Source organism: Chelonia mydas, chromosome 20 (assembly GCF_015237465.2).
Source record: "Chelonia mydas isolate rCheMyd1 chromosome 20, rCheMyd1.pri.v2, whole genome shotgun sequence".
In the NCBI taxonomy this organism is placed as follows: domain Eukaryota; kingdom Metazoa; phylum Chordata; order Testudines; family Cheloniidae; genus Chelonia; species Chelonia mydas.
Window position 1 is genome coordinate 1,556,397 of NC_051260.2, and position 24,974 is coordinate 1,581,370.

The window sequence follows — 24,974 nt, forward strand, 5'->3', positions numbered from 1 at the left end:
AGCGACTCCCTGTGGCCTGGCAAACAAGCCCAAGGCATCAACTCCCTCACCACAGTGAAAGGAAGCCACCTCTGGGGCGGGCTGCAGCAGCTGGTTAACAGCCACAGAATTATGCTGCCAGAGACGGGCCACCCAGTGCGCCAATGCAGCCACCTCTGGGTGGGACACAGCAGCTGCTTACAGAGGGATCCCCCACCCCATGCCGAGCTGCGGCTGACTCTGGGGTGGGGAGCAGCGGCAGGCTAACGGAGAGCCGGGCCCGGCCTCACCCTGTGGCGAGGCGTCGGTGAAGACCAGGTCCTCCAGGCCCTGCTCGATGGCCTGCACCACGAACTCGGGGCGCCCGTTGTTCTCGCAGACGGTGCAGCGGTAGCAGCAGCGGCGGTTGTTGGTGCGCAGGCTCCAGTAGATGCGGGTGGCCTCGAAGCCCACGGGGTAGAGGGCCGTGACGCTGTGGAAGTCGCCCATCTGGTGGGGCAGCAGCTGGCCGATGGCGTGGAAGAGCAGGCCGCCCACGCGGAACATATGCAGGCGCTCGCCGCGCTGGATGATGCTGGCGATCTGCTTCACCTCGTCCCGCTCGATGTAGACGCGCCGGAAGACGGTGAAGGTGCTGAGCTCCTGCTCACAGGGGCCCTTGAGCTTGTGCAGCGGGCACAGCATGGTCTTGTCCTTGAAGAACATGCACTTGGCCCGGATGGCGCAGGCGAAGTGGTAGACGCTGGGGCAGCGGATGCGGTTGCAGCTGTTGGTGGCGCCCGTCTTCTGGCACAGGGAGCACTTGGTGAGCAGCCCTCGGTGCAGCGCCCCCTCCACGTTGATCAGCGCCCCGCCCTGAGTCTCATACACCTCGGTGGACCACAGGGCGCAGTTCAGGTGCACCCAGAGGTCCAGGTCAAGGTTGAGGAGGCGGGCGGGCCCGTCGGTGGCACCGTCCCCCTCCTCGTGGCAGAAGCAGCATTTGCGCAGGTCCCGGGGCACCTTCTCAGGCCGCAGGGTGGTGCCCAGCTTCTCGATGAACTCGGAGATCTCCTTCTCGCCGTCCTGCTTGGCGCCGCCCTTCTGGATGGTGATGAGGAAGCGCAGCCGCTTCCACCGCACCCCCTTCCACTTCTTGAGCCGGGGCCGGGGCTCCTCTCCCTCCTCCGGGGGCCGCGAGCGCTGCTTGAGCTTGGGCGGCGAACGAGCCGCCTCCTCCTTGGAGGGCGGGGAGAGGGCGGGCGGGGAGGGGGGCGCGGGGGCCTCCTCGGGGGGTGCCTCGGGGATCCTGTCCCCGGGGGCGGGGCTGGCAGGGGAGGGGACCAGGGGGGACAGGGGTGGGGATGGCTCCTGGGGCAGGACGGAGAGCTGACGCACGTCCAGGTTGGACACGTTATTCACGTAGCAGTGCTGCACGGCCTTCTCCAGCGCCGGGCTCTCCTGGGGGCAGAGAGTAGAGCCGCTCAGAGCGCGGGCGCAGCGGGCCGGGCACGAGGGCGCTGGGCCCAGGGCTTCCCAGCACCTTCCCTCCCCCACAGAGCCAGACAGCCCCGCTGGGGAGACCGGGGGGCTCGCCCAGGAGATCAGCCCAGCCACACGCTGCCAAGCCAGAGTGCAGCTGGCCCTGGGATTTGTCCTTCAGAGCTGCCCCCACATCCCCATTCTGGCCCCAGGCCAAGAGACACCTCTGCCCCCCCGCCCTGGGTCACTGACCTGTTTGAGCAGCGTCAGGATGTCCAGCTCGTTCTTGAGGCTGTACCCCGGCAGCATGGCGTCAAACTGCTTCAGCCACTCGGTGCCAGCGTCGGGGGCTTTCCCGGCCAGCGCCGCCTTGGCCTTGCCGCCGAGCCCACCTACGAGAGAGACGGGACCCCATGGCTCCACTGCTGGCTCCCAGCGGGGGATGAAGAAACCCTCTGCCCACAGGGCTCCTCCCGCCGGGCTGCCCGATACTCACCAGCCCCGTCCGTCTCCACCTTCTTGGCCTCAGGCCCGGAGCCCCGCACTGGGCTCTCGGGGAACAGCACCTCGTAGGAGCTGGGGATCCTCATGCGGAGCAGCTCGGCCACGGCCACCATGACGCCGTTCAGGTTCTGGGGGGCGAGAGGCAGGGCTGGGTCAGAGACGCCGCTGCGGCCCCAGCCAGGGCAGGACCCTGCTCCCGAGCTCCCCAGGGGCAGGGCCCGGCGAGACGATGCCGGGGGCTCTCCGCATGGGCTGAAGCGAGCCCCGGCCCTCCCCGCTCCCCCCGCACACGGCGCCTCCCCCACCTTAGCAGCCGCAGCCGAGACGGTCAGCATGACAGAGACTTCGCTGCCCTTCCCCTTCTCCCAGGCGATGCCCTGCGCCAGGGCCACCTTCCCGCCGTGCTCCCCGAAGGGCTCCCGTGCCTCGGGGGGCCTCGGGTCGGGGAACACTGAGAGCAGGAGAAAAGACAGGTTAGGTGCGTGCCGCGCCCGCCCCCAGCCCCGTGAAGGGACCCCGCCCCCAGGGACCCCTCTGCACATGGCACCCAGCCCTCAGGCCAACCCAGCCCCACCCAGCCCACCCTCCAGGGCCTCCCCATACACCCTTCACCCAGCCCCCAGGCCGACCCAGCCCCACCCACCAGGGCCTCCCCATACACCCTTCACCCACCCTCTAGGCCGACCCAGCGCCACCCACCAGGGCCTCCCCATACACCCTTCACCCAGCCCCCAGGCTGACCCAGCCCCACCCACCAGGGCCTCCCCATACACACTTCACCCATCCCCCAGGCCGACCCAGCCCCACCCACCAGGGCCTCCCCATACACACTGCACCCAGCCCCCAGGCCGACCCAGCCCACCCTCCAGGCCAACCCACCAGGGCCTCCCCATACACACTTTACCCAGCCCCCCCACTGCACCCAGGCCAACCCAGCCCTTAAAGGGGCACTCACCCACCAGGATATCCCAGCCCACCTTCTCCCCCCAGGTACCCAGCCCACCTTACTGGGACCCTCACCCCCCGCCCGTGCCCACCTGGGATGCTGGCCCTGGGGATGATGGGGATGACTGGCGACAGCACCCGCTCCTGCAGCTCCGGCTTCGCCTCGGCCAGCAGGGGGAAGCGGGGCGGCTCCTCGCCCAGGACGCTCTCTGGGGACGAGGCGGGGACGATGCTGTCGGGGGAGTCGCTCTCCTCGTCGCTCTCCATCCTGAGGGGAGACGCTGGTGAGACCCCGCAGACCAGGGACCCCTCGGCCCCTCCTGCCATCACTGGCGAGAGCCCGGGGGGGCCCTTGCCCTTCCCACACTGCACCCAGGAGACTCCCCACAGCCCCAGCCCACCCCCCCACCCCAGCACGGTGTTTGGCACGGCCAGAGGACACCCCCACCCTCCCCAAGGGAGCTGGGGAGGGGCAAAGCAACGGCACAGCCCAGGACAGGAGCCCTCCCCCGGCCCCTCACCTCACGTCCTCTGTCTGGTTGTGCGGGGGCGTGGGCAAGGCTGCCAGCAGGTCCAGGCTCTTCACTTCCACGGCGGGCGCGTCTGGGCGAGGGAAGGAGGGCGAGGGTCAGCAAGCACCAAGGCCAGGCGCGCGGAGCCAGACGCTGCCTGCCATGGGCATGCCGCCCAGCACAGCAGCCCCGCCCCCGGCCCATCAGCCCCACTCGCCCTGGCAGAAGCTCCTCCCACATCCCATCAGTGATGCTCCCGGGTTGGCCAGCAGGGGGCACCGGGGTACCCACACAACCCCCCACCAGAGCTCTCTGCTCCCCTGGGGAGGGGGTAGGTCGGCAGCTCCCCCCGGGGCCCCAGCTGTGGGGCTGGGTGCGCAGCCCTCGCGCGCCTTACCCTTCCGGCCTTCGGCTTCCCGGGCCTGGTCCGGCTCCTTGGGCTGCTCGGCCAGCTCCTCCGAGGAGGTGACGCCATTCACCATCTTCTGCTGCACGGAGGGGGGCGGAGTGGGGGGCAGCGAGGAGGGTGGGGTGGGCGGGTTGCTCAGGTTGTTCTGCCGGGAGAGGATCCGCCATGGATGGTCACTATCAGGCAGCATCCCACCCCCTCCCTGCACCCAATCCCTGCTCTCCCCGCCCCCTCCTCACCCCCCAATCCCAATCCCTGCTCTTCCTGCCTCCCCCCCCCAAAGCGGGTGGCTCAGCTCTGTTAGTTCACCCACAGATAGGGAGACTGAGGCACGGGGCGCTGCCCAGGCTGGGGCGGGCAGTACCTTGGTGAGCAGCTGCGTGTAGTAGTCGGGGACGCTGTCCAGCACGGCGCTGCCGAACGCCCCCTTCAGCTGGCTCTTGCCGTTGATGGGGCTGCTGCCGAAGGGCGCAAAGAGGCTGAAGTTGGCCGTGATGGTGGGTTCCACCAGGGGCAGCAGGGAGAGCTCCTGTCGGGAAAGGGAGGCAGTCAGGAGGGGAAACCCCCAGAATTGCCCAAGGCATGAACGCGTGAGCAGCTTAACCCCTCTGGGCTGGTACAGGCGGTAGGGTACCCCCCAGCGTTCCCTCTCGGTTTTTACGTCCATGTGCGGAATGAATTTTGTTATGTGCACCCATATGGAGGTGATGTGTGGTGGGGCCGAGGGGTTTGAAGTGTGGGAGGGGGCTCAGGGCTGGGGGGGGGGGGAAGCGGGCTCTGGGGTGGGGCTGAGGGATGCGGGAGGAGGCTCAGGGCTGAGGCAGAGGGTTGGGGTGGGGGTGAGGGCTCTGGGGTGCAGTCTGCCCAGGGGCTGCGGTGAGGAGAGAGGACTCCCATCAGCCCTCCCCAGCTGCAGCAGGTCCATGCAGGGGCTGGTGGGGAGAGCCCGCCCCCCCCCCCCTGCAGCCCTGAGCCCCTGCGGGAGCACCCAGCTTAGAGGGAACTTGGCCCCCACCCCCGGATTGGGGCCCCCCAGCGTGCGACCTGAGCAGACCAGGAAGCCTTGAGAGACCCACCAGTCCCAGCCCCTGGAAACGGCAGGGCCAGGTTGGGCTGCGCGATGTGCTGCGGGGCGACGGCGGTTACCTGCTTCAGCTGCTTCATTAGGGCCTCGCTGGATTTGAGCCCATCCTCCTTGCGCAGCTTCTTGCGGGAGGCGGCCACTCGCTCCCCGCTCTTCTGGGCCCGTTTGGGCTTCGGGGCCGGGGGCTTCTTGCTGGCGGAGGGATCCTGTGGGGAGAGGGTGAGTCACGGGGCTGCCTGCTGCCCCACCCCACCCACACTGCAGGGCAGGGGACGGGTGCGTGCTCTGCACACCACTGCATTTACCCCCCCCGCCGTACCCTCCCACACACACCCGGCATGGCCCCCACTCACCTCTCTGCCGGGGGGCGCTGCCTGCAGCCTCTGCTCCAGCCCCGAGAGCTTGCCGTCACTGTGCCCGTTGAGCTCGGACCGCAGCCCCTCGGCGGAGCGCTGCGACGCCAGCTGCACGTTCTTGGCCCGCAGCAGCTTCTGCAGCAGCAGGTGCCCAGCCTCAGACCTGGCGCCCGCCAGCAGCTGGCTACCCATCAGGAGCTTGTTGGCTGGGGTGGGCGCCGGCTCCCCGTTGGCCTCGCGTTTCACAGCCTGGCCCCCGCCCAGCACGCACGGCGCCGTCTCCTCCTTGGGCTCCTGCTTGATGCAGACCCCGGGGGCCTCGGTTGGCAGGGCCCCCCCTTCCAGAGGAGAGGCCTGTGGGCCCGGCCTTTCTACCACCTGCCCGTTGACTTGACTCCCGGCCAGGCTGCGGTCCAGTGGCTTTCTCGATCCATCCATGGGCTCCATGCTGGGAGAGGAATTGGGACCCTGCGCTGCTGGCTCCCAGTGGCCAGGGGTCCCAGCAAAGGACTCCTCCCCTGTTTGGCTGGGGGGTGGCTTTGGGACAGCGGGCACCGGCTCCACCAGGAAGCTATTCTGCATGGGCGTCAGCCTGTGCTCGGGCTGCGCCCCAGGGCTCTGTGCCACACTGGGCGGCCTGGCCAGGGTGGGCGGGGAGGCTTCCTTTGGCTCTTGGGGGCTCTGTTCCCGGCTGGGTGGGGGGTGCTGATGCACAGAGCCCAGGCTGACCATGCTCATGGGCGCCGGGACCGGGGTGGCCACCGGCGGGGCCGAGAGTCTGAGCACCCCCTGCTGGGGACTACGCCCCACCAGTGCCGTGTGCACCAGTTCCGCTAGTGGCTGCTGGGGGGCGCTCAGCGGCACTCTCTGCTGGCCGGCGGTCGCCTGCTCCATGACAAACCCTGGCTGCATCTGCTCTGCAGCAGCGGAGGGGCCGGCTGGCCGGACATGGAACACCGTCCCCGGCTGCCTCGGCTGCTGGTGCACCACGGAGGCCGGCAGGGCCGAGGGAGGGTGCGGCCCCTGCTCCAGCGATGCCTGGGCCTGCCCCGGGAAGGGGCCAGCCTGCCTCAGTGCCTGGCTCTGCTGCAGCAGGCTCTGCTGGTGGCGCTGCACCAGGATGGCCTGCAGCTGCTGCTGCTGCTGCGGGGTGAGGTGCCGCAGCTGCGGGTTTTTGGAGATGACGCCTTGCAGCTGAGCTCGGAATTGGCCCATCACCGGAGCGGACACCTGGCTCAGGATACTCTGCGCGTGGGATGCCTGCGGGACCAGCAGGCTCTGCTGCGGCTGCCCCATCGGCCCAGCCTTGTGCTGCCCTGCCGGGCTGGGGAGCCGCTGCCCCGCGGTCGGCTGCCGCTGGCTCCCCAGCCCTTTCGGCTGCTGTTCTTGGCTTTGTGTTGGCGGCTGGCCCGCAATCCTTTGCGCCTGGCTCGTCATGCTCCCGGGCTGCTGTTGCTGTTCTGCCACCGAGCCCTGCGGGGCCAGCAAGTGAGGCCCCTGGGCAGGGTCCGAGTGCGGCTGCTCTTGCCTCATGGCGCCCCCCAGCTGCGCCAGCCCCCCGCTGTTCTGCAGCGGCGGATGAAGCAGGCTGCTTTGTTGCTGGCCCCCCTGCATTCGCTGCGGCTGCTGGAGCTGCAGGGAGCTCGCCATGGCCGGCTGCTGCCCCAGCTCAGGCTGGTGTTTCTGCAGCTGCTGCTCCTGGCCGGCCAGCGCCAGGGGACTGAGGTTCTGAATGCCCAGCTGCTCCTGAGGGCCCATGTGCGGCTGCCCCCCGAGGTCCTGGCTGCCCGGCACACCCACAGCGGCGGTCAGCTGAACCTGATGCTGTCCCCTGCCCTCGGCACCCTCTGGGGGCAGCACAGCGCTCTCTGCCCCTCCCTGCTGCTCCTTGGCGGCCGCGCCCTGCGGGGCTGGCTGACCTCCCTGACTCAAGTGTGGCATGGAGGGGGACTGGCCCAGGGCCCCATGCTGTGGAAAGTGCTGTAGCTGCTGCTTGGCAGCCTGCCCCTGCCCCACGAGGCCCGGCTGGGCGGCCTGCCCCTGCCCCTGACCCAGCAGGGCCTGATGCTGGGCGCGAGAGCTCTGCTGCTGTTGCGTCAGCAAGGGCCGTGACTGGCCCAGAAGTCCGGCCTGCTGCTGCTGCGCCGGCGATAAAATCAGCCGGTGGCCCAGGAGGCCCTGAGTTTGCTGCACCAGCTGAGGCGAGCCCAGCACCCTCTGCTGGTGGGGCGCTAACAGCACCTGCCTCGGGGGGTTCTGGCGGCCCGCCACGCCCTGATGCTGCAGCATGGACGCCTGGGAGTGCCCCATCATCCCTGGCTGCGGCTGCGGCGAGAGCTGCTGGACCAGGATGCCCTGCTGCTTCGGAACCATGGGCTGCCCCGCACCGCCCTGCTGGGGAGCAGGGGGCTGCTGCTGCACCTGTCCCAGCATGCTTTGCTGCTGCACCTGTCCCAGCATGCTTTGCTGCTGCTGCTGCGACACCTGTCCCAGCATGCTTTGCTGCTGCTGCACCTGTCCCAGCATGCTTTGCTGCTGCTGCTGCGACGACACCTGTCCCAGCATGCTTTGCTGCTGCTGCTGCTGCTGCGGCTGCGACACCTGTCCCAGCATGCTTTGCTGCTGCTGCTGCTGCTGCGGCTGCGACACCTGTCCCAGCATGCTTTGCTGCTGCTGCTGCTGCTGCGGCTGCGACACCTGTCCCAGCATGCTTTGCTGCTGCTGCTGCGGCTGCGACACCTGTCCCAGCATGCTTTGCTGCTGCTGCTGCTGCGGCTGCGACACCTGTCCCAGCATGCTTTGCTGCTGCTGCTGCAGCGACACCTGTCCCAGCATGCTTTGCTGCTGCAACGACACCTGTCCCAGCATGCTTTGCTGCTGCTGCAGTTTCTGAGCCAGCTGCATCCTCTGCAACTGCCTCTCCTGCATCAGCCGGGTGTCGGCGGCCAGCCCCCGGAGCGCGGGACTCCCGGGGAAGAAGCTGCTGGATGTGCTGGGGACGGCGGCGTTCCCCAGGAAGGACAGGCCCTGCTGGACCGCCATGGAGACGCCGCCCTGGGGCAAGCGCACGCCGCCCGCTTGCCCTGCCAGCTGGTTGGGCTGCTGGCCCAGGCCTTGCGCCCCCACCATGGCCCCCGTTTGCTGGGGGAGCTGCGGCTGGACACTGTGGGCGGCGAGCAGCTGCCCCGGGAGCTTGGCCATGAGCCGGGGGCTCTGCGAGGGGCTGAGGGCCAGCGCGGCGGCGCTCTGCTGGTGCTGCTGCTGCTTGTTGCGGTACTCGGCCATCAGGTTGGTGTGCTCCTTCTGCTGCTTCCGCACCTGCCGGGGAGAGTGCGGTCAGCCCGGCCGGCCGGCAGGCGGGGGCCCCCAGCAGCGCAGCCGCCCGGCCCCCGCCCACCCGGCCCTCCGCCTTGTCACAGCCGAGCCCAGGTCGATCCCACTCGCCCGCCTGCCCGGCCCTCCGCCTTGTCACAGCCATGCCCAGGGCGCCCCCCACCCGCCCATCACACGCCAGCCCAGCCCCCCTCCTGCCACAGCCGTGCCCAGGGCGCCCCCCACCCCACCCCCGCCCTGCCACAGCCGTGTCCAGGGCGCCCCCTCCGCCTTGTCACAGCCATGCCCAGGGCGCCCCCCACCCGCCTGTCACACGCCGTGCCCAGGGCGCCCCCCACCCGCCACAGCCGTGCCCAGGGCGCCCCCCACCCGCCACAGCCGTGCCCAGGGCGCCCCCCACCCGCCACAGCCGTGTTGGATCATATTAAAGAAGTTCTGTATTAAAATCACAAATGAGTTTGATTCCCCATAGTTTAAATTCCAGGGTATTACTAATGAAGAGGTCTCTTGGTTTTTGGTACTGTTTCTCTCCCTCTATGTGTGAAACTTGCAAGCTGCTAATTGCGTTAGCACATTCTAAGACAGAGTCTGTTCTCAAAGCAATTCACACAGAGAGAGACTCAAAGCAATACTCTGTCACAACAGAAACAGCCCCCAGAGACTCCCCGCCCTTTTGTTGTATTCATCTTGCTTTGTTAACAATTGTGATTAAAATAGAGATAGAGAATGTATGTGGATGGATGCTTGGTGTGGATAATAACTGAATGATCAGGGAGGTGCCAGCCTAAGAATCCAGTGTCCATCGGCTGAAGAAGGCGTCAAGTGGATATAACCAGAGGACCCCCGGAGGGCAGACTGGAATCCACCCAACAGCCTCAAGGATGGGAGAACCAAAGGACAAGATCACATCTGGCAGCACGGAGCCGTCAGGAATATGCTATCTGCTGATTGATTCAGCAACAGCATGATGAAGCAATTCCCATAGACTGGCCTAGGAAGAAATTCCTATAAAAATGGACTCTAGAAAGTGAGAACTTGGGGGTCTGATTCTGCAAACCAACTTCCAGGAGCATCAGATGAGCATCTGACAAGGCCCTGCTCCCTCCTCATGTCCAGGCCACCTGGCCAGTGGCTTGGCATGAGCAACTCTAAGGCTGGTAACTATGATAACAACCTTGCAGAACCTGTGTGTGTGTGTTTGTAAGAATGAGTGTGAGAATAAATATGAGATTGAATGGAATGTTATCGCTATAACTCACTGCTTACTATGAATCTTTCTGTATTCACAATAAATGTGGTATTTTGCCTTTTCCCCTTTAATAAGATCCTGCTGGTTTTTAATTTATTGGTATAACACCCGGCCCCCCATCTGCCACAGCTGTGCCCAGGGCGCCCCCCATCAGCCCATCACACGCCGGCCCGGCCCCCCGCCTGCCACAGCCATGCCCAGGGCGCCCCCCAACCGCCTGTCACACGCCAGCTCGGCCCCCCGCCTTGTCACAGATGTGCCCAGTGCCCCCCCCAACCGGCCCGTCACACGCCAGCCCAGCCCCCCGCCTGCCACAGCCATACCCAGTGCCCCCACAACTGGCCTGTCACACGCCAGCCCTGCCCCCCCCATGCCTGCTACAGCCATACCCAGTGCGCCCCCCACCCGTCACACACCAGCCCGGCCAACCTCTAACCACAAACTCGCCCCACCTGCAGGTGAAGGCTGCCCCCCGTGCACGGCCATAGTCTCCTCCAGCTGCTCTATCCCCAGGCTTTTCCTCCAGCACCCCACCCCCTTGGCACGCTTGCTCCCCCTCCCCCAGTCCCCCACCTGGTCCAGCTGCTTCTGGATCTTGCTCTGCTGCTCCGTCACCAGCTTGAGCTTCTCAGCGTCGGCCTCGGGGAACTCACGGCCGGCCTTCTTGGCGGTGCGCTGCTTGGCGCACAGGGCCTTGCGGGACTTGCGGTGCACGCCGATCTGCTCCTCCAGCACCTTCAGCTGCATCTGCAGGAGCTGCTGGGTGTGGAAGAGCCACTCCTCGTACTGCCGCTGGTCGGCCTCGTCTGCAGAGAGGGGCGCTGCGGTGAGACAGAGCCGTGGAGACGCTCCTCTCCCGCACTGCCCCGGCCCCCCCAGGGAAGATGGTCCCCCCGAGCTCGGTCACTGGGGCTCAGAGAAAATCCAGCATTTCCATTCACAGCCAAGCCCCACAGAGCACCAAGAGGGTGGGGGGGAGCCCAATGCCCAGGGCCAGCCCATACAACCCTCCAAGTGACCCCCGTCCTGGCAGGGGGTTCCCCCACACTTGCCCCCCAACACCAGCTACTTACTGATGACGCCCTGAGCGAAGGTGGGTGGGTTGGGGCGGGTCTGAGACGGGTCGCTGCCACTTCGCTCCTAGGAGAGATAGAGAATGTTTATGATCATGTGCACGCCCCCCACCCCAGCCCCCAGTACCACAGACTGCCCCCTGCCTCTGCCCCCCCCAGTGCTGCCCCTCACACTGACACCCTCCCCTTGTAGCCTCCACGCACTCGGCCCGTCTGCGAGGGCGATTCTCGGTGCAGACGCCCGTGACCCACCCAACTCATCTCACACACGAGCCCCAGAACGGTGGCGGAGACGCCCCGGTGCTGGGTATTTGCTGGGCAAGGCAGCCCGGGGGGTCCAGACAGCCACGTGCTCACCTGTCCGCTCCCAGCTGGGACGTGGTTCTGCATTTCGGCGGTGGCCGTGGCTCCCGAGAGCCGCTGAGCCAGCAGGGACACCTGTTGCCTTTGGAACCAAATCAAGAGAGAAGAATGAACCAGGAACTGCTGCTGCCCTCAGCCGCCTGCCTGCCTGCTCCCTTCCCACACATGCCCCCCCCCTTACCTGTTCATCCCAGGGGCCACCCCAATGCTTCCCTGAGCCATCACCTTCTTGATGCCCTTCAGCGCTACCATCTTGGCCTTGGCGATGGGGTCCATGATGTCCTCAGCCGCAAACTTATCCAGGTCTGCGTGGAGAGGGAGCGTCAGCCAGAGCCCGCTGCAGGGCTCCCACCCCTGGCAGACCCAGCTGCTTCCCCCGGCTAACGCCCACCAGGCTCCGAGACCACAGGAGGAACCGCCACCCCTTGCGTGGGAGTCTCAGTGCCCCCAACCCAGAGAGGAGGGGCAGCTGACAACAGACGTGGCTAAAGGATGCCAATTTCCAGAATCCATGTTTGGCGGGCCCAAGCGGGGATGGAGCTGCTCTCCACGGCCTGAGCGGGCAGTTGGCACAGGCCCCATCCACGCTGCTGTGGGGGGCAGGGAACAGGACGACTCCCCAGCAGTGTGACTCTTACCCCTGTGCAAGCTGCAGAGAGGCAAGTCGCCCACCCCAAGCACGCCCCAGCCAGGTCGGACGGGGTCACCCCTCAGCTTCCCACTCTCGTTCAGTCCTTGGCTGGTCAGCTGTGGTCGCTCAGGGCCAAGGGGACGCTCCTCCTCCGAGACCCCCCCAGCTCCCTTCAAATGGGGAGGGGTTTCCCCAGATGCGGGGCCAGATCTGAACTTGGGACCTCAAAAGTCTGCCATCCCTTTGCCCCCGCTGGCTCCTACCTGTGTCAGGGAAGAAGCTGTTGGCCAGCTGGTGCTGCTGCATGACGAGCTGCTGGGGTTTCATGCCCATGGGGGTCGGCTGCACCCCAGGTATCTGCTTCTGCACCAGCACCTGCTGCTGGTTTGGCTGCGGGGTCAGCGCCGGCTGGACGCCGTGCTGGGCCGCGAGGACATGGGGCTGGGGCTGGGGCTGCGGCTGCGCCATGTGTGGGGCCAGCACCTGGCCCTGCTGGGGTCCCACCACCCGCTGCTGCTGCGTCATCAGCTGTTGGGTGGGCACCAGGTTCTGCTGCCTGGCGATGAGGCCCAGCTGCAGCTGTTGCTGGGGCCCCACCAGGCGGGGAGCCTGCCCGTCCGGGGGCTGGGCTGGCCCCGCAGGGTGAGCCAGCATGGAGTGCGGCTGCACAGTCTGGAGGTGCTGGGCGCCCCCCGGCAGGTGGGCCGACATCTGCTGCTTCTTCTGCAGCTCCTTCTTCTCGTGCTCCAGCAGGTCCTCGATGAGCAGGGGCAGCTCGCTGGCCACCAGGGAGCTCTCCATCTTCTCCAGGTCATCAGCCGGTGAGTGCTGGGCGTTGGCCAGGCCCAAGGCCCCTCCATCCAGCTCCAGCAGGGCAGTGCTCTGGCTGGGTGCCAGCCCGCGGCCCGGGGCAGCGTAGGGGCCCTTGTCTGAGCCAGAGGTGGCAGGCTGGCCGTTGTTTGGGAAGGGGGCTGTGCCGAGCCGCACGGGCCCCGCTCCGGGATTCAACAGGTTCTGGCCAGGCTTGAGCGTCAGGCCGAGGGAGGCAGTCATTTTCTCGGCCCCCTGGAGGGCCTCCGACTTGATGGGGACCGGGAGGCGGTCAGAGGCACCAGCATTGAACTGGCAGGGGGATGTCTTCAGGCAGCCATCCTCCAGCTTGGGCTGGACGCTAGCCGGCAGGGAGGCTGGCTTGGCTTCCAGGATGCTAGCCTGGGCCTTGAAGGTCGGGTGGGGAGCCGGTGCCGTGCTGGAAGGGCAGGGGGCAGGCGCCAGCCCCTCCCTGGGGGGTGCCAGCTCCTTGAGCTCCCCGGGGCCCTTGGGGCAGGGCCCAGCTGGCTCCCTCTTGAGCAGGGCCTCACGCTCAGCCTTCTCGTTGGCCGACTCCACCAGGCGCAGGTGCTCGTTGAAGATGTCCTTCTTGTCACCCGTGTCCAGCTCGGGGTCAGTGTAGGCCAGCAGGTCAAACTCGTCGCCATTCAGCAGGTCGTCCAGGTGGGGGTCGTTGGTCTCCAGGTTGTCCAGGTTGCCCAGGTCGTCGTCCCCCTTGGCCACGTCCGGGTCCAGGCTCAGGTTGGCCAGGTCGTCGTCCTCCAGGTCCTTGTGGGAGTCAAAGTCGTCGTCCAGGTCGGGCTCCCCCGGGACCTCGCACGGGAGCCGCCCGCCCTCCAGCGCCAGGTGGCTCTTGCTGGGAGCTGGAGCCGGGGCTGGAGCCAGCGGGGGCTCCATGGCGGGGCTGTCCTTGGGGCCCTCGGGGCGCAGGCTGGTGGACGACAGCGGGCGGGGTGGCCCATGCTGCAGCTCCAGGCCGCTGGCAGGCGGGGGCAGCGGAGGGCCACTTTTGGGGGGAGGCTGGTGGCTCCGCTGAGCCCCCTGTGGGGACGAAGCAGAGGGCGGCAGAGGGGCCGGCAGCTTCGGGGGCTGCAGGACCGGGGCTGCCAGAGGCATGACAGAGGCACGCAGGACCTGGCTGGAGCTCTCGTCGCCGGGCAGGAAGAAGCGTGGCCTGGCCGGGGGGCCCTGCTGGGCGAAGGGGGAGCCCATGCCCCCGGCTGCCCCCTTCTGGGAGTTGTGCCGCAGCTCAATGAACTGGGCCCCCATGGCGCCGGGCGAGGATGGGATCTGCTCGGCAGGGCCCGGCACGCGCCCAGCCAGGCCCCCCAGCGCCGGCCGGCCGAGCTCGTGGCCAGGCGGCTGCTGGAAGCGGGCCGGGCTGGGGAGCCGCACGGCCGCCTGCTGCTGCCACATCTGCTGCTGCTGCGGCGAGGGTCCCTGGAACATGCCGCGTTGGAAGAAGGTCTGGGGGGCTCCCACCGCCGGCCTGCAACACAGACAGGGAGGGTCAGGGAGCGGCCCCTGCCTCGGGCGCCCCGGGAGGTGCAGCTCCTGGCCCGCACAGGGTGCCGGTGCCACCATCCGCCCGAGGGCAGAGCCATAGCCAAGGAGCTCCCTCGCTCACCCACCTCAGGGGCAAGTCAGCAGCAGCTGGGGCTTCTGGAAGCGGCCACGGGCAGGCCACGCCCCAGCACGGCATCGCCCCACTGAGGGGCTCCTGTCGGACAGGCTGAATCCCCAGCAGACCTGCCAACGGCTTTCCCCACCCACGTCTGATGTCAGGGGATGGGGGCTCAGTGACGGCACCCTGTCAACCGGGGCCTCCCCAGAAATCCCAGCCCCCCACTCCCCCAGTGGATTCCAGAGAGGGGAGCGAGGCTCTCTGACTAGCTGGGCCTGGGAGCAAGGACTCCTGGGTTCTATTCCCAGCTCTGCCACAAACTTGCTGAGTACTAGTGGGCCTCAGTTTCCCCACGTGTAGATGAGGGCAGGGTCTGATGGGTAAGTGAAGTGCCGTGCCCTGCCCTCTCCCCGCTGTGAGAGCAGCAAGGCCAGAGCACTGCTCGCCTCCAGCAGCTGTGGGGACACGCACCTGCCGTTGAGGTCCATGGAGGAGGGCGTGGCGGCAGGAGGCGGGCGAGAAAGCCGTTCGTCCGGTGCGAAGGCCACGGGCACCATAATTGGCCCAGAGAGTTTGCTGCTACCAGGGGCTGCGGGCAGATTCCCGAGGGTGCTCTTGTCCTGGGAAGGAAGGAAGAGCGACTCCACCTGTGTCCCGACTCCTACAGATCACTCCCTCGCCTGCACCCTTCCCCTCCAGCTGTGAGGGATCCTGACTTCCCTCCTGACCCCAGCCTAGGCTCAAGCTTCTCTGCTGCAGGCAACGGGCGGCTCTAACTACTGCATCTCGCTGCCCTTGTTTGGGACTAGCCCCATCCCCATCCGAGTCTCCCCATGCGCTTTGTCTGGCGACACCCTGCAGCAGGGAGCTCCCCAGGTGACAGGCACTTCCAGATCTGTGCCCCCAGCCCCCGGCCCCATTCCGAGGGGCCCTCGTGGGAGCGCGGGGCTTCTCGAAGCGCTGTGTTCGTCAAGGCCTGTGTTCGTCAACGCGCAGAGCCAAATCCACACTGGCCGGCTCCGACTGCCCCTGGGGCCGGGCCAGGCCAGGCCAGCCCAGCGGCCCTGGGGCCAGCACGACGTGGCCCATACGGCTACGGAGATGTTCACGTGGCCCCAGCCACGCCTGCCCTACCTGTGCTGGCTGGTAGGGTGCCAGGCCCCTGAGCTGCTCGAAGGCCGGGCTGCTGGCTTCAGCGCTCCACGCTGCCTGGGAGGAGCTGGTGGCGGCGGCTGCGCTCTCCTTCTCCTGCCGCAGGTTGTTCCTCTGGATCTGCTGGCGGATGAGGAGCTCGCGGAGTCTCTGGCGCTGGGAGATGAGGGATGCACCGTTACAGCAGGGCCTAGACTGCACCCTGGGAACTCACCGCCCTACCCCTGAGCATCTGGGGACGGAGCGGGGACAGGACATCCAGGGCAGCTTGGAGACTCTCTGCCTAAGTTGACTAGACTGACACAGGTGGGAGAGTAAACTGAGGCACGGAGAGGGAGAGGGCCTTGCCCAAGTCACCCAGCAAGTTAACGGCAGAGCCGGGAACAGCACCCAAGCCCCAGTCCATGCAAGTAAAAGAGACTAGAGGGCAAAGAGCCATTCCCTGGGCTCCAGCTCTCCCTTGTATCCTCTAGGCGAAGTCACGGTGTCCCTGGGCTCAGCCCCCACCTGCACTCACACATCCTGTGCCTGGCGCCGGGAGGGCAGCGGGGTGCAGTGGTTAGAGCAGGGGGATTGGGAGCCAGCAGTCCCAGCTCGACCTCTGATTCACCGTGCACCTGGTCTGTGCTCAAGGGTGCCCCGAGCCACTGCCCCCAAAGCCAAGTCACCCCCAAGGGTTAAGGAGAAAGCGGAGTGCTCACCTGCCTCTGCTTCTCCAGCTCCGACTGGCTGACGCTGCTGAGGGTGCCCTCCTGGCTGACGGGCAGCTCGGGCAGCTCCCGGCTGGGGAGAGCAGAGATCCCCGACACCACCTCCTCCCGCTTGTCAGCTGGCAGCGCCATACCGGCTCGGGGCAAGTAGGTCAGGGAGCCGTCCTGCTGCTGCTGGGGGTTGGGGGGCTGCTGTGGCAGCACCGAGGGGGGCCGCAGGGGAGAGAGGCTGTAGGTTTCAGCAGGGCAGTTGCCAGGCCCCAGGGGGCTACCGGCCTGGTGGAAGCCGGGCGAGGAGGCATAGTTGGTGCTTTGGGGCTTGCCCACGGGCTGGCTAGAGGCGAAATGGCTGTTCATCCCGTGGGGTTGGTGGGAGGGGGAACCCTTGAGGGTCTCCGAGACAGCTGGGGGGAAGGTGAACCGCATCTGCGCCGGGGCGCCAGGGAAGACGCTGGCTCCGGGGGAGCGAGCAAAGGGGGGCTGCTGGCTTCCCGGCCCCTTGGAGTGAGGGTCACTGGGCTGGGCTGGAGGGAAGCCCCCGCCAGCTGGGGGATTGTGGGAGACTGGGATCGATTTGAAGCCGGAGTCAGGCATTTGGGGCCGCGGGGGCTTGTGCAGGGGGGCAAAGGGGTCCCGGGACTGGGGGCGCGAGGGGGGTCTGGAGTAGGGGTCGGGCGACTGGAAGCGAGGGGTGACGGGTGACTGGCAGCAAGCCTCATTGGAGAGTGGCCGGGGGGTGAGGGGGGACTGGGAGCTGGACTGGGACTGTGGGCTGGCGGGGATGCGGGAGAAGGGGTCAGAAGGCAAGGACCTGGGGGGCAGGGCACAGCAGCTCTCGGGGGGCTGTGGCCGGGGCGTCAGGGGGGGCTGGGCATAGGGGTCCGAGTAGCAGGACACGGAGGGCGACTGCCTGTAGAGGTCGGGGTGGCTGGGAGGTGAGGGGGCCAAAGCCTGGGGATGGGGATGCACGAGCCCTGGGCTCTGTGGCTCTACCTGAGAGACCCGTGGGGTCAGGGGGGCTTTGAACACGTCGGCCGCCTTCAGCTCGGCGGAGGAGAGGTGGGACGGGGAATCGGCGTAGCCCATGGCAGCCACGTAGCCAGGAGAACACACTCCCGGGCCCCCTTCCTCCTTCTTCACCTGCAGCCCCCCAGCCTCCAGGCTCCGCTTCTGCTCCCCGAATGGAGGGGGTGAGAGCAGCGGCTCGGGGGGCCTGGCCCCAGGGCTCCCTGGCACCGACAGGTTGTCCAGAGAGCCACTGAGGCAGCGAGGTTTCAGGAAGGGGTCTGGGGTGGAGGGCTGGTGCCGGGGGGGTCCAGGGGAGGTGGGGTGGAACTCCGGAGGCTGGGGGCCCAGGGCCGGCCGGGGAGTGGGCAGGAGCTGCTGCTGCTGCTGTTGCGTGGGGAAGGGCTGGAAGGCAGCTCCGGCAGTGGGGCTCTGGCCCAGGGGCGAGGGGAAGCGGGGCTCCAGCGGGTAGGTGGGGGCCATGCTGTAGGGGTCGTGCGAAGGCACTTGGGAAGGAAGCTTGAGGGAGAGCTCGCTGGACTCGGCCCCCGCTTCAACGCCAGCAGGGGACTTCAGGAACCCGTCCGTGGAGCCAGGCAGGGCCAGCGGGCTGTTGATGTAGACAGGCTGCCCCGCAGCACCAGGCAGCGCCCCCTGCTGCGGCGGGATCCTCAGGTGCAGCGCGGGTCTCTCAGGCTTGCGCAGCACCTCCCCTTTGGTCTGCTTGCTGATCTGGCTCTCGGCCTGCTGCAGAGACAGCGCAGGGTGGGGGTCAGCTTGCCAGGGGATCCTCTCTGCGCTGCAGAGAGCCTGAGACGGCATCAGGTCGGATCCCCCGACCTCACACCCACCCACCACCTTGGGCTGTGAAAGGGGGATAGGGGCAGGGAAGGGAGGACCCGGCAGAGTCAGAGGAGGGGCCAGTTGCTCCAGTTCCTCCCTGGCCCAGTCTGGGTCCCCGAGAGGAAGGAAGGACAGAGAGGAGCCCCACGAGGCTCCTGCCCGCGTCCGGAGCGTTCTCCCCCGGCACGTACCTTCTGCACCTTGTTGATGCGATGAGCCGCCCGGTTATCTTTGGCCTTTTGCTGCACAAAAAAACAATCAGTTCTCAGAGCTGGGCTGTGAGACTCCCTGTCGATCCCCCGCGAGCAGGTCACGCTCCCTGGCCACAGCCCCCAGCGGGGAGCGGGCCCACGCAGGAGACTCACCAAGTAGGGGGCTTTGTCCGGGGCAGGGACCTTTCTCCAGAGCTTCATGATCTGTTTGCAGCGGCTGGACCAGTCTGGGAGGAGGACAGAGACAGAGGTTACGATCGCCCCAAATCACCAGCTGGAGTCTCTGGAGCATCTGGGGTTTACATCCCAAGCCCCAGCCGGGTCAGGGCAGGTGTGGGGACATCCCCCCAGCCTGGGCTCCCCAAGATGCATGACCAGGGGCTTCGTGCCAGAGAGCTCTCTGGGTAAAGAGCTTCTTAGCCAACACGGCAGTTTCATGCCAAGAGGACTATGGGCAAGGAACTATTCCCGCAATAGGAGAAAGGGCTCAGTGCCCTCATACCAGAGAGGATTATGGGTAAGAGCCTTCACTCAGCCACTGAGGTCAAGACAGGCTGGTTACTGAGCACCCCTCCCTCCCGAAGGGGGCAGCCAGAGGGGCGAGAGCAGCTGCCTACCTGGGTAATCCTGCTTGAGGCTGGGGAAGTTCATGTTGGCATAGAGTACGGGCGAGATGGTGGACAGCTCGCCCAGCTCCTCATCCTTCTCCCAGCGCTGTAGGCTCCGCTGGTTGTAGGAGAGCCCATCCCCCTCACCCTCCGTGGTGGGGGTGGTGGGCGTGGAGGGGGTGGTGGCAGCCGAGCTGCTGGCCCAGGGGCTCTCGGGCTCGCAGTGGTCTGGGCTGAAGAAGCCACTTCTCTCCCTGCACCGGGGAAAAAGCACATGGCTTGAGTCACCAGGGCTGCTGGCAAAGCCCAGGGCACATGCCAGCTGGGACAGATTCCAGCCCCTGGCTTGAAGCAGCCCCCAGCGCCTTAGGGACCCGCATTCACCCCATCTCCTGAAGAACCCCGTGCCCTGCCCCTCCCAAGGGCACCAGCACTGCCCGCCTGGCACGCACCAACATACCTGTTATCGAGGAATGGGGACTGGCAGACTCCTGAGTAGGACTCCATGGGGACGGCGGAGGAGAGAGAGCCCAGAGAAACACTCCCTGTGAGGGAAGCCAAACCATGTGGCAGAGAGCTGGCAATGCGAGTCAGAGGCAGCCCCCCCATCCCCAACTCCCCCTCCCACCTGCCCCGAGAGGGCTCCTAGAGCCAAGCCAGGTGAATGCCTAGCTCCTAAAGAGTCCTAACACCACTTTCTCCTCCCCTAGGAATCACCCTATTTATTGCACATGGGGAAACAAAGGCACAAGACGGGTGACCTGCCCACAGATCACACAACACATCAATGCAGTAAACAGAACCCAGGAGTCCGGTCCCGCAATGCTGTCCTCCAGCCCCTAGATGGTGCTGCCTCTGCTCAAACCAGGCTGCACAGCAAGGGGCTGGAGATGGGGCACACCGAACACGCCCAGGTTTGCTCTCCTGTGTCCTGCCCGGCCTAACAGACAGCGCCCCCTGCTGGCCCTGCCTCTCACAACCGGTCCCAAGAGCAGCCCTTTCACACCAGGAGTTTTTGGAGGGGGGTTGTAATTTATCAGCCACACTCGCCACACGGGACAGACAGGTCACCTTGCAGGAAGGGCCTCTGAGAGAGCTGTGCCCGGTTGGGGTCTCGCCCTCCCATGCCGGCCTCCATCCCTGCCGCCACGCAGCTCAGCTGCTGCTCCCGCTCGGCAGAGCCCAGCACGTCCTTGAAGAGCTGCTGGATGTCCTTGCTCTCCATCTTGGGCAATTCTGGGAGAAGAGGGACGATGACAATGAGCACAGGGCTGGGGAGCTGCATGGCCTCATGCCCCGTGTGCGGATCCACCCCGTCCCAGTCTCACCATCTTCCAGGGCGAAACTGACGGACAAGACTTCCCCTCACACAGCACGCCAGTTGCGCAGCTGGAAAAGTCCTGACGCTTGGGTCCCTTCTACTCTAATAGACCCCACCCCCTCTCAGAGCCCTTTTAAACCAGATAAAATGGAACCTGGTTCAGACTGAGAAAACAGGGTCACCACCATCCCCTGCTTGGTCGGCAGCTGTTCTATGCAACAAGCTGCGGGAACTGGTCTCCCCGGACCACCAGGGGCTTCAGCAGAGGGGACCAAAGGGATCGGACTTGCCCTCCGATCCCTAAGTATCCCTCACAGGACTGAGCCACTAGCCTGGGAAGCTGGTCTTGGCAAGTCCCTTGCCTTGGGAATAGCCCATGTCACCCTCTGGGGGAGCTGTCACCAGGCTGGCAAGACCCGTTGTGGGCTCCAGCACATGTTTGCTGGGGCCCCACCCCCTCCCATTTCACCCTAGTGACAGGCATTTGGGAGGCCCCCTCAGCTTGGGGCCCTGGTTTAACTATCCCGTTTCTGCCCTTCTCGCCAGCCCCGGCTGGCACCAGCACGGAACCGAGGGAGGTGTGAGGGGACGTCCGGCAGCCTGACCTTCTGTGGGGATCTTGTCAAGGTCGGAGCTGAGAGCACCCTCGCCGGGCGTCGCGGGCTTCTCGCTGTCCCCAGGATCCGGAGAACCTTTCGGCTCCTCTGTCCCTGGGAGACAAACGCACACGCCACCCACATCACCCCAGCTCAGCACCCGTGGCCAGGGGGTGTGCCGCTGCAGATATCTTCCTGCCCCACCCCACGCACAATGGGGGCAGACATGCCATCGGGGGCGGGCGTGCCCGGGTCGTGACCCCCACCCCCACCCCATCGGGGGCGGGCGTGCCCGGGTCGTGACCCCCACCCCCACCCCATCGGGGGCGGGCGTGCCAGGGTCGTGACCCCCACCCCCACCCCATCGGGGGCGGGCGTGCCAGGGTCGTGACCTGGGAGCTTGGGAGTCCCCCCCCCCCCCCTTCAGCATTCGCTTTCCCTGAAAAGAGTAGGAACTGAGGGTGATGTTCTAGGCTACATCTCTATGGTTCTGAAGGTGGGGGAATCACTCTAGGACTCCCAACCATAGAGACTCCGGAGTCCTCCGGGACTGACCATAGACGCACCCTGCCTAGATAACAGCCCACAGCCATAGAGCTGTAGCTAGAGTGCTTGGCCATGATGGATAGAGTGGCACAGCTCTATGGCCACAGGCCAGTTGGAGAGTACACTCTAGACAGGATCTCTATGGTCAGGGGAGTTGGTCAACAAGATGGGGAGCTCCAGGCATGGTGGAGGTTATACAAATAAGGCCCGGCATATTCAGATATTCAAATGAGGGTCACTCTATTTGCATAACCCCCCAGCTCTCTGTACCAGCCTGCCATAGTGCTGAGTCCCGTCCCCACAGGGAACACCCCCCAGCCACGGGCCGGACACCAGCCCCCCCCAGCCCCCGCTCCCCACCCGCGGGCCAGCCCGGTGGGAGGTGCTCACCTGGGTCCTCGGCCTTCGCTTCCGCCCCTTTCGGGTCCTCCTCTTGGGCCACCAGGGTGCTGCTGTCCATGCTGCTGTCCCCTGGGGGGGGTGTCACAGGAGGGGGACGCTGAGCCAGCAGACGGCCCCTCCCTCCCGTGACGCCAGCCCCTTGGCAAGGGTGATCTCCGGCTCCTGGCACTACCCGCCCCCAGTCCAGGTGACCATGCCCAGCCCCTCAGATCCCTCCCCACCAAGCCAAGTCCCACCGGCCAGCCCTACCCCCTGCCAACCTCCGCCCAGAAGCCAAGGGCATCTCTGCAGCCCCCTTACCTTTCAGATGGGCAGGGGTCTCCTTCCCATCTCCAGGCGCCTTCTGGAGTGTGCCGGGCACCCCAGGGTCCACCCTTGGTCTGGGAGCACCCTGGCCAAAGGGGGGGCAGGCGGCTCCATCCCCTACACCCCCCGCAGCCAGCAGGGCCTTCCGGCTCAGGTCCATGAGCGCCTTCCCGAAGAACGCTTCCTGCCGAAGGAGTGGGGAAGGGGATGGGAGGGGGCGGGAGGGAGCCAGGGGACACGTACCAGAGTTAACAGAGGAGCCAGACCCCATCCCCACCTCTCTGCCCAATGAAGCTCCCCCACCCTCCCCTCCCCCTACCCTCTGCCCCCAGCAGCGGGGGCTGACATGGCCCTGTCCCGCCGCAGCCTGGCTTACCTGGAGGTAGGCAGGGAACATGTCCTCCAACTTGCTCTTCTTCCTGCCTCTGCGTTTCTTCTTCTCGTCCACCTCCGTTGCACCCTGCTCCGCAGCGCCCTCCGCTGGGATCTCCGCCGGCGCCCCTGTGAACAGCAGCTCCCGTTACTTCCGCCTTCCCCAGGAGGGAGTAAAGGACCCCGGAGACCTGGGGCCCTCCTGGAACGAGCCCTGCCTTGGGCAGGGATTTCCCCATCGCCTCCCCGCACAACCTGTGGTGCAGCCCCACCTCCCTCCATGAGATCCCCAGAACTAAGGGTTGGGGAGGGTGGTGTTCTGTCCTAGCTACACCCCACGACACAGAGGTTAATGCCAGAGGGCCAGGCACTGCCTGGGCGCACGCGGCTCCTACCGTCCTCCGGGTGCCCCTCGGCGCTCAGCACCTCGCGACACGCCTCCACCAGCGCCGCCGAGCCCTTCTTCAGCCGGGTATGGGACTTCCGCTGCCGCACCATGAACCCGCCGATCCCTGTGGGGGAAGAGGAGCGTTGGGGGGTTACAGAGGGAGGCCTCAGCCCTGCTTAGCCGGGGGGTTTCACTGCACAGAGCCCAGGGCACAAGACGCTGGAACCGACACCCTCCAGCCCCCGCTCTGATGGGCTAGATTCAGCGAGACGGCTCCGTCAGCCACCATGGACAAGGCCCGGAAGAGCCCAGCTGATTAGCCGTCCCCCTGTCACGGACTGGTGCAGGAGTACTCACCGGGGCGGTATGGCTTCCGCTTCCTCTTCTTGCACTCCTCCGAATCCTCCAGCCCCTTCCCCGAGTCCACGTCGGCGCCCCCGTCCCGGTCGGGGCTGGCAGCAGCTTCCAGCTTGATCTCACACTCCATGTGCTCCACACCCCCTGCGCGCGGGGGGGGAGAGACGTCAGAGCGGGACTCCCTCGTGCCCCCCAGTCCCACTACGGCAGAGGGAAAGTCCACCGACAATCCAGACCCCCTGAATCCCCCACTCCCACACCCAGCCCCACACATTGCTCGCCAAGCTGCGCCCCTTCTCCCCACGACACTGACCCTGGAGGAGCCAGTTCAGCCCATCAGCGACAGAGGGGTACCCCTCTCTCTGGTGCATCCTCCCCCCACCAGCCATGGGCCCCTGAAAGCCAACTGCCACCCAGCTGGGCCCAGCAACATTCTCCCCACCCCACCCCATGCAGTTCTGCCAACGTGCCAACCCCTCCCCGTGCATGTCCCTCCCTCTCACCTGCACCCCACCTGCGCACACGCCCCTCCCTGCACATGTATACGTCCCCCTTGCACCCCAGTGCTGGAGGATCCCAGCTGCAGCCACCTCCCACCCACCCATCACAGCACCAACGCCCTCAGGCACTGAGCCGAGACCTGCCCTCCCAGGCATGGCAAGAGCTCTCGGTTCGGTGGGCTCGAGGGGCTGACCAGGCCTGGCAACGAACCCTGGCATCTTGGCTCCTCTCCAAGCACAGTAAGGTGGCAGCCCAAGCAGCAGGCACCGGCACGCGTGCGTACCGCGCCAGCCGGCGGTCGGGAGCAGGGGCCACAAGAGGGGAGCGCACCTTCACCCTTCAGGTCATCCACGTCCAGATCCCCGTCCTTCTTCTCGTCCGCACCCAGGGGGTCGCCCCCCTCCAGGCCCCCCTCCCCATTCAGGGGGCCCAGCCGGGTCTTGCGTTGCCTGCGTTTGTGCAGAGGGGACATGGACAGGTTGCGCAGCACGGCCATGCCGGTCTCCGTCAGCCAGACGCCTTCGAAGCGGAAATACTGGGGCTCTGTGGGGGGAAGGAGGCAGGGCCAGACGACAGAGTTACGGATCACACGCTCTCCACTTGCAGGACGCAGGCTGGCCTCATAGCCGGGGTGCTGGACCAGGAGCCTGGGTTCTATTCCTGGCTCTGCACTGACCCACTAGGAGACCTTGGGCCAGTCCCTGAGCCTCTCTGTGCCCTTTGTCTAGCCCGTTCAGACTGTGAGCTCTTCAAGGCAAGAGAGACTCCTTGACCCCCTGCTCCAACTACTGGATTCCACAACCCTCCCCACCCCCACGAGCCAGGAACAGAACCCTGGAGTCCGGGCTCCCAACCCTAACCGCTAGACCCCACTCTTCTTCCTGAGCCGGAACAGAACCCTGGAGTCCGGGCTCCCAGCCCTAACCACTAGACCCCACTCTTCTCCCTGAGCCGGGAATGAACCCAGGAGTCTTGGCCTCTGCAGCACACCCCTCCCTGGGAAGAAGGTGATGCAGCCCCAGTGAGACCGACTCGTCCCAAGCACTGGCAGGGCTCAGAGCCCCCATGGCAGCTTCTTCCTTCCAGCTGGGATAGGGATGGACTCTCCTGTGCCCCCGGGCTGGGGGCCTGGTTCAGCCAGAGGCCCTTCGGGGGGACGGGGCACACACTGGAACCCCCCAAGTGGGGCAGCGAGTGCAGCTCGGTCACACGGAGTGGAGAGCGTGTCCCCTTCCCCACATACTTACCCGGCTCCTTGATCTTCACCGGGATGATCTCTGGGGGGGCGACGGGAACTGGGG

At 66.5% G+C, this 24,974-nt stretch overlaps 1 protein-coding gene across 3 annotated transcripts in view; it reads right to left on the reverse strand.

Moving 5' to 3' along the window:
- KMT2D (lysine methyltransferase 2D) overlaps positions 1-24,974 on the reverse strand; it is a 49,756-nt gene that overhangs the window by 6,074 nt on the left and 18,708 nt on the right. For 2 of the 3 annotated variants that reach the window (XM_043532706.1, XM_043532704.1), the window contains 32 exons: positions 24,921-24,968; positions 24,004-24,216; positions 23,173-23,316; positions 22,823-22,939; positions 22,432-22,556; positions 22,050-22,239; positions 21,738-21,818; positions 20,811-20,915; positions 19,956-20,120; positions 19,345-19,429; positions 18,894-19,138; positions 18,430-18,503; positions 18,256-18,306; positions 16,208-17,968; positions 15,489-15,662; positions 14,826-14,974; positions 12,163-14,219; positions 11,450-11,573; positions 11,263-11,350; positions 10,906-10,972; positions 10,406-10,638; positions 8,074-8,568; positions 5,248-7,989; positions 4,957-5,100; positions 4,175-4,339; positions 3,799-3,955; positions 3,411-3,492; positions 2,982-3,157; positions 2,250-2,395; positions 1,937-2,072; positions 1,693-1,832; positions 270-1,419 (listed from right to left, as the gene is read on the reverse strand). In XM_043532706.1, the coding sequence (XP_043388641.1) occupies positions 270-1,419; positions 1,693-1,832; positions 1,937-2,072; positions 2,250-2,395; positions 2,982-3,157; positions 3,411-3,492; positions 3,799-3,955; positions 4,175-4,339; positions 4,957-5,100; positions 5,248-7,989; positions 8,074-8,568; positions 10,406-10,638; positions 10,906-10,972; positions 11,263-11,350; positions 11,450-11,573; positions 12,163-14,219; positions 14,826-14,974; positions 15,489-15,662; positions 16,208-17,968; positions 18,256-18,306; positions 18,430-18,503; positions 18,894-19,138; positions 19,345-19,429; positions 19,956-20,120; positions 20,811-20,915; positions 21,738-21,818; positions 22,050-22,239; positions 22,432-22,556; positions 22,823-22,939; positions 23,173-23,316; positions 24,004-24,216; positions 24,921-24,968 (11,829 nt within the window). The remainder of the gene's footprint in view (positions 1-269; positions 1,420-1,692; positions 1,833-1,936; positions 2,073-2,249; positions 2,396-2,981; positions 3,158-3,410; positions 3,493-3,798; positions 3,956-4,174; positions 4,340-4,956; positions 5,101-5,247; positions 7,990-8,073; positions 8,569-10,405; positions 10,639-10,905; positions 10,973-11,262; positions 11,351-11,449; positions 11,574-12,162; positions 14,220-14,825; positions 14,975-15,488; positions 15,663-16,207; positions 17,969-18,255; positions 18,307-18,429; positions 18,504-18,893; positions 19,139-19,344; positions 19,430-19,955; positions 20,121-20,810; positions 20,916-21,737; positions 21,819-22,049; positions 22,240-22,431; positions 22,557-22,822; positions 22,940-23,172; positions 23,317-24,003; positions 24,217-24,920; positions 24,969-24,974) is intronic. The other variant, XM_043532705.1, reaches the window with a different exon arrangement.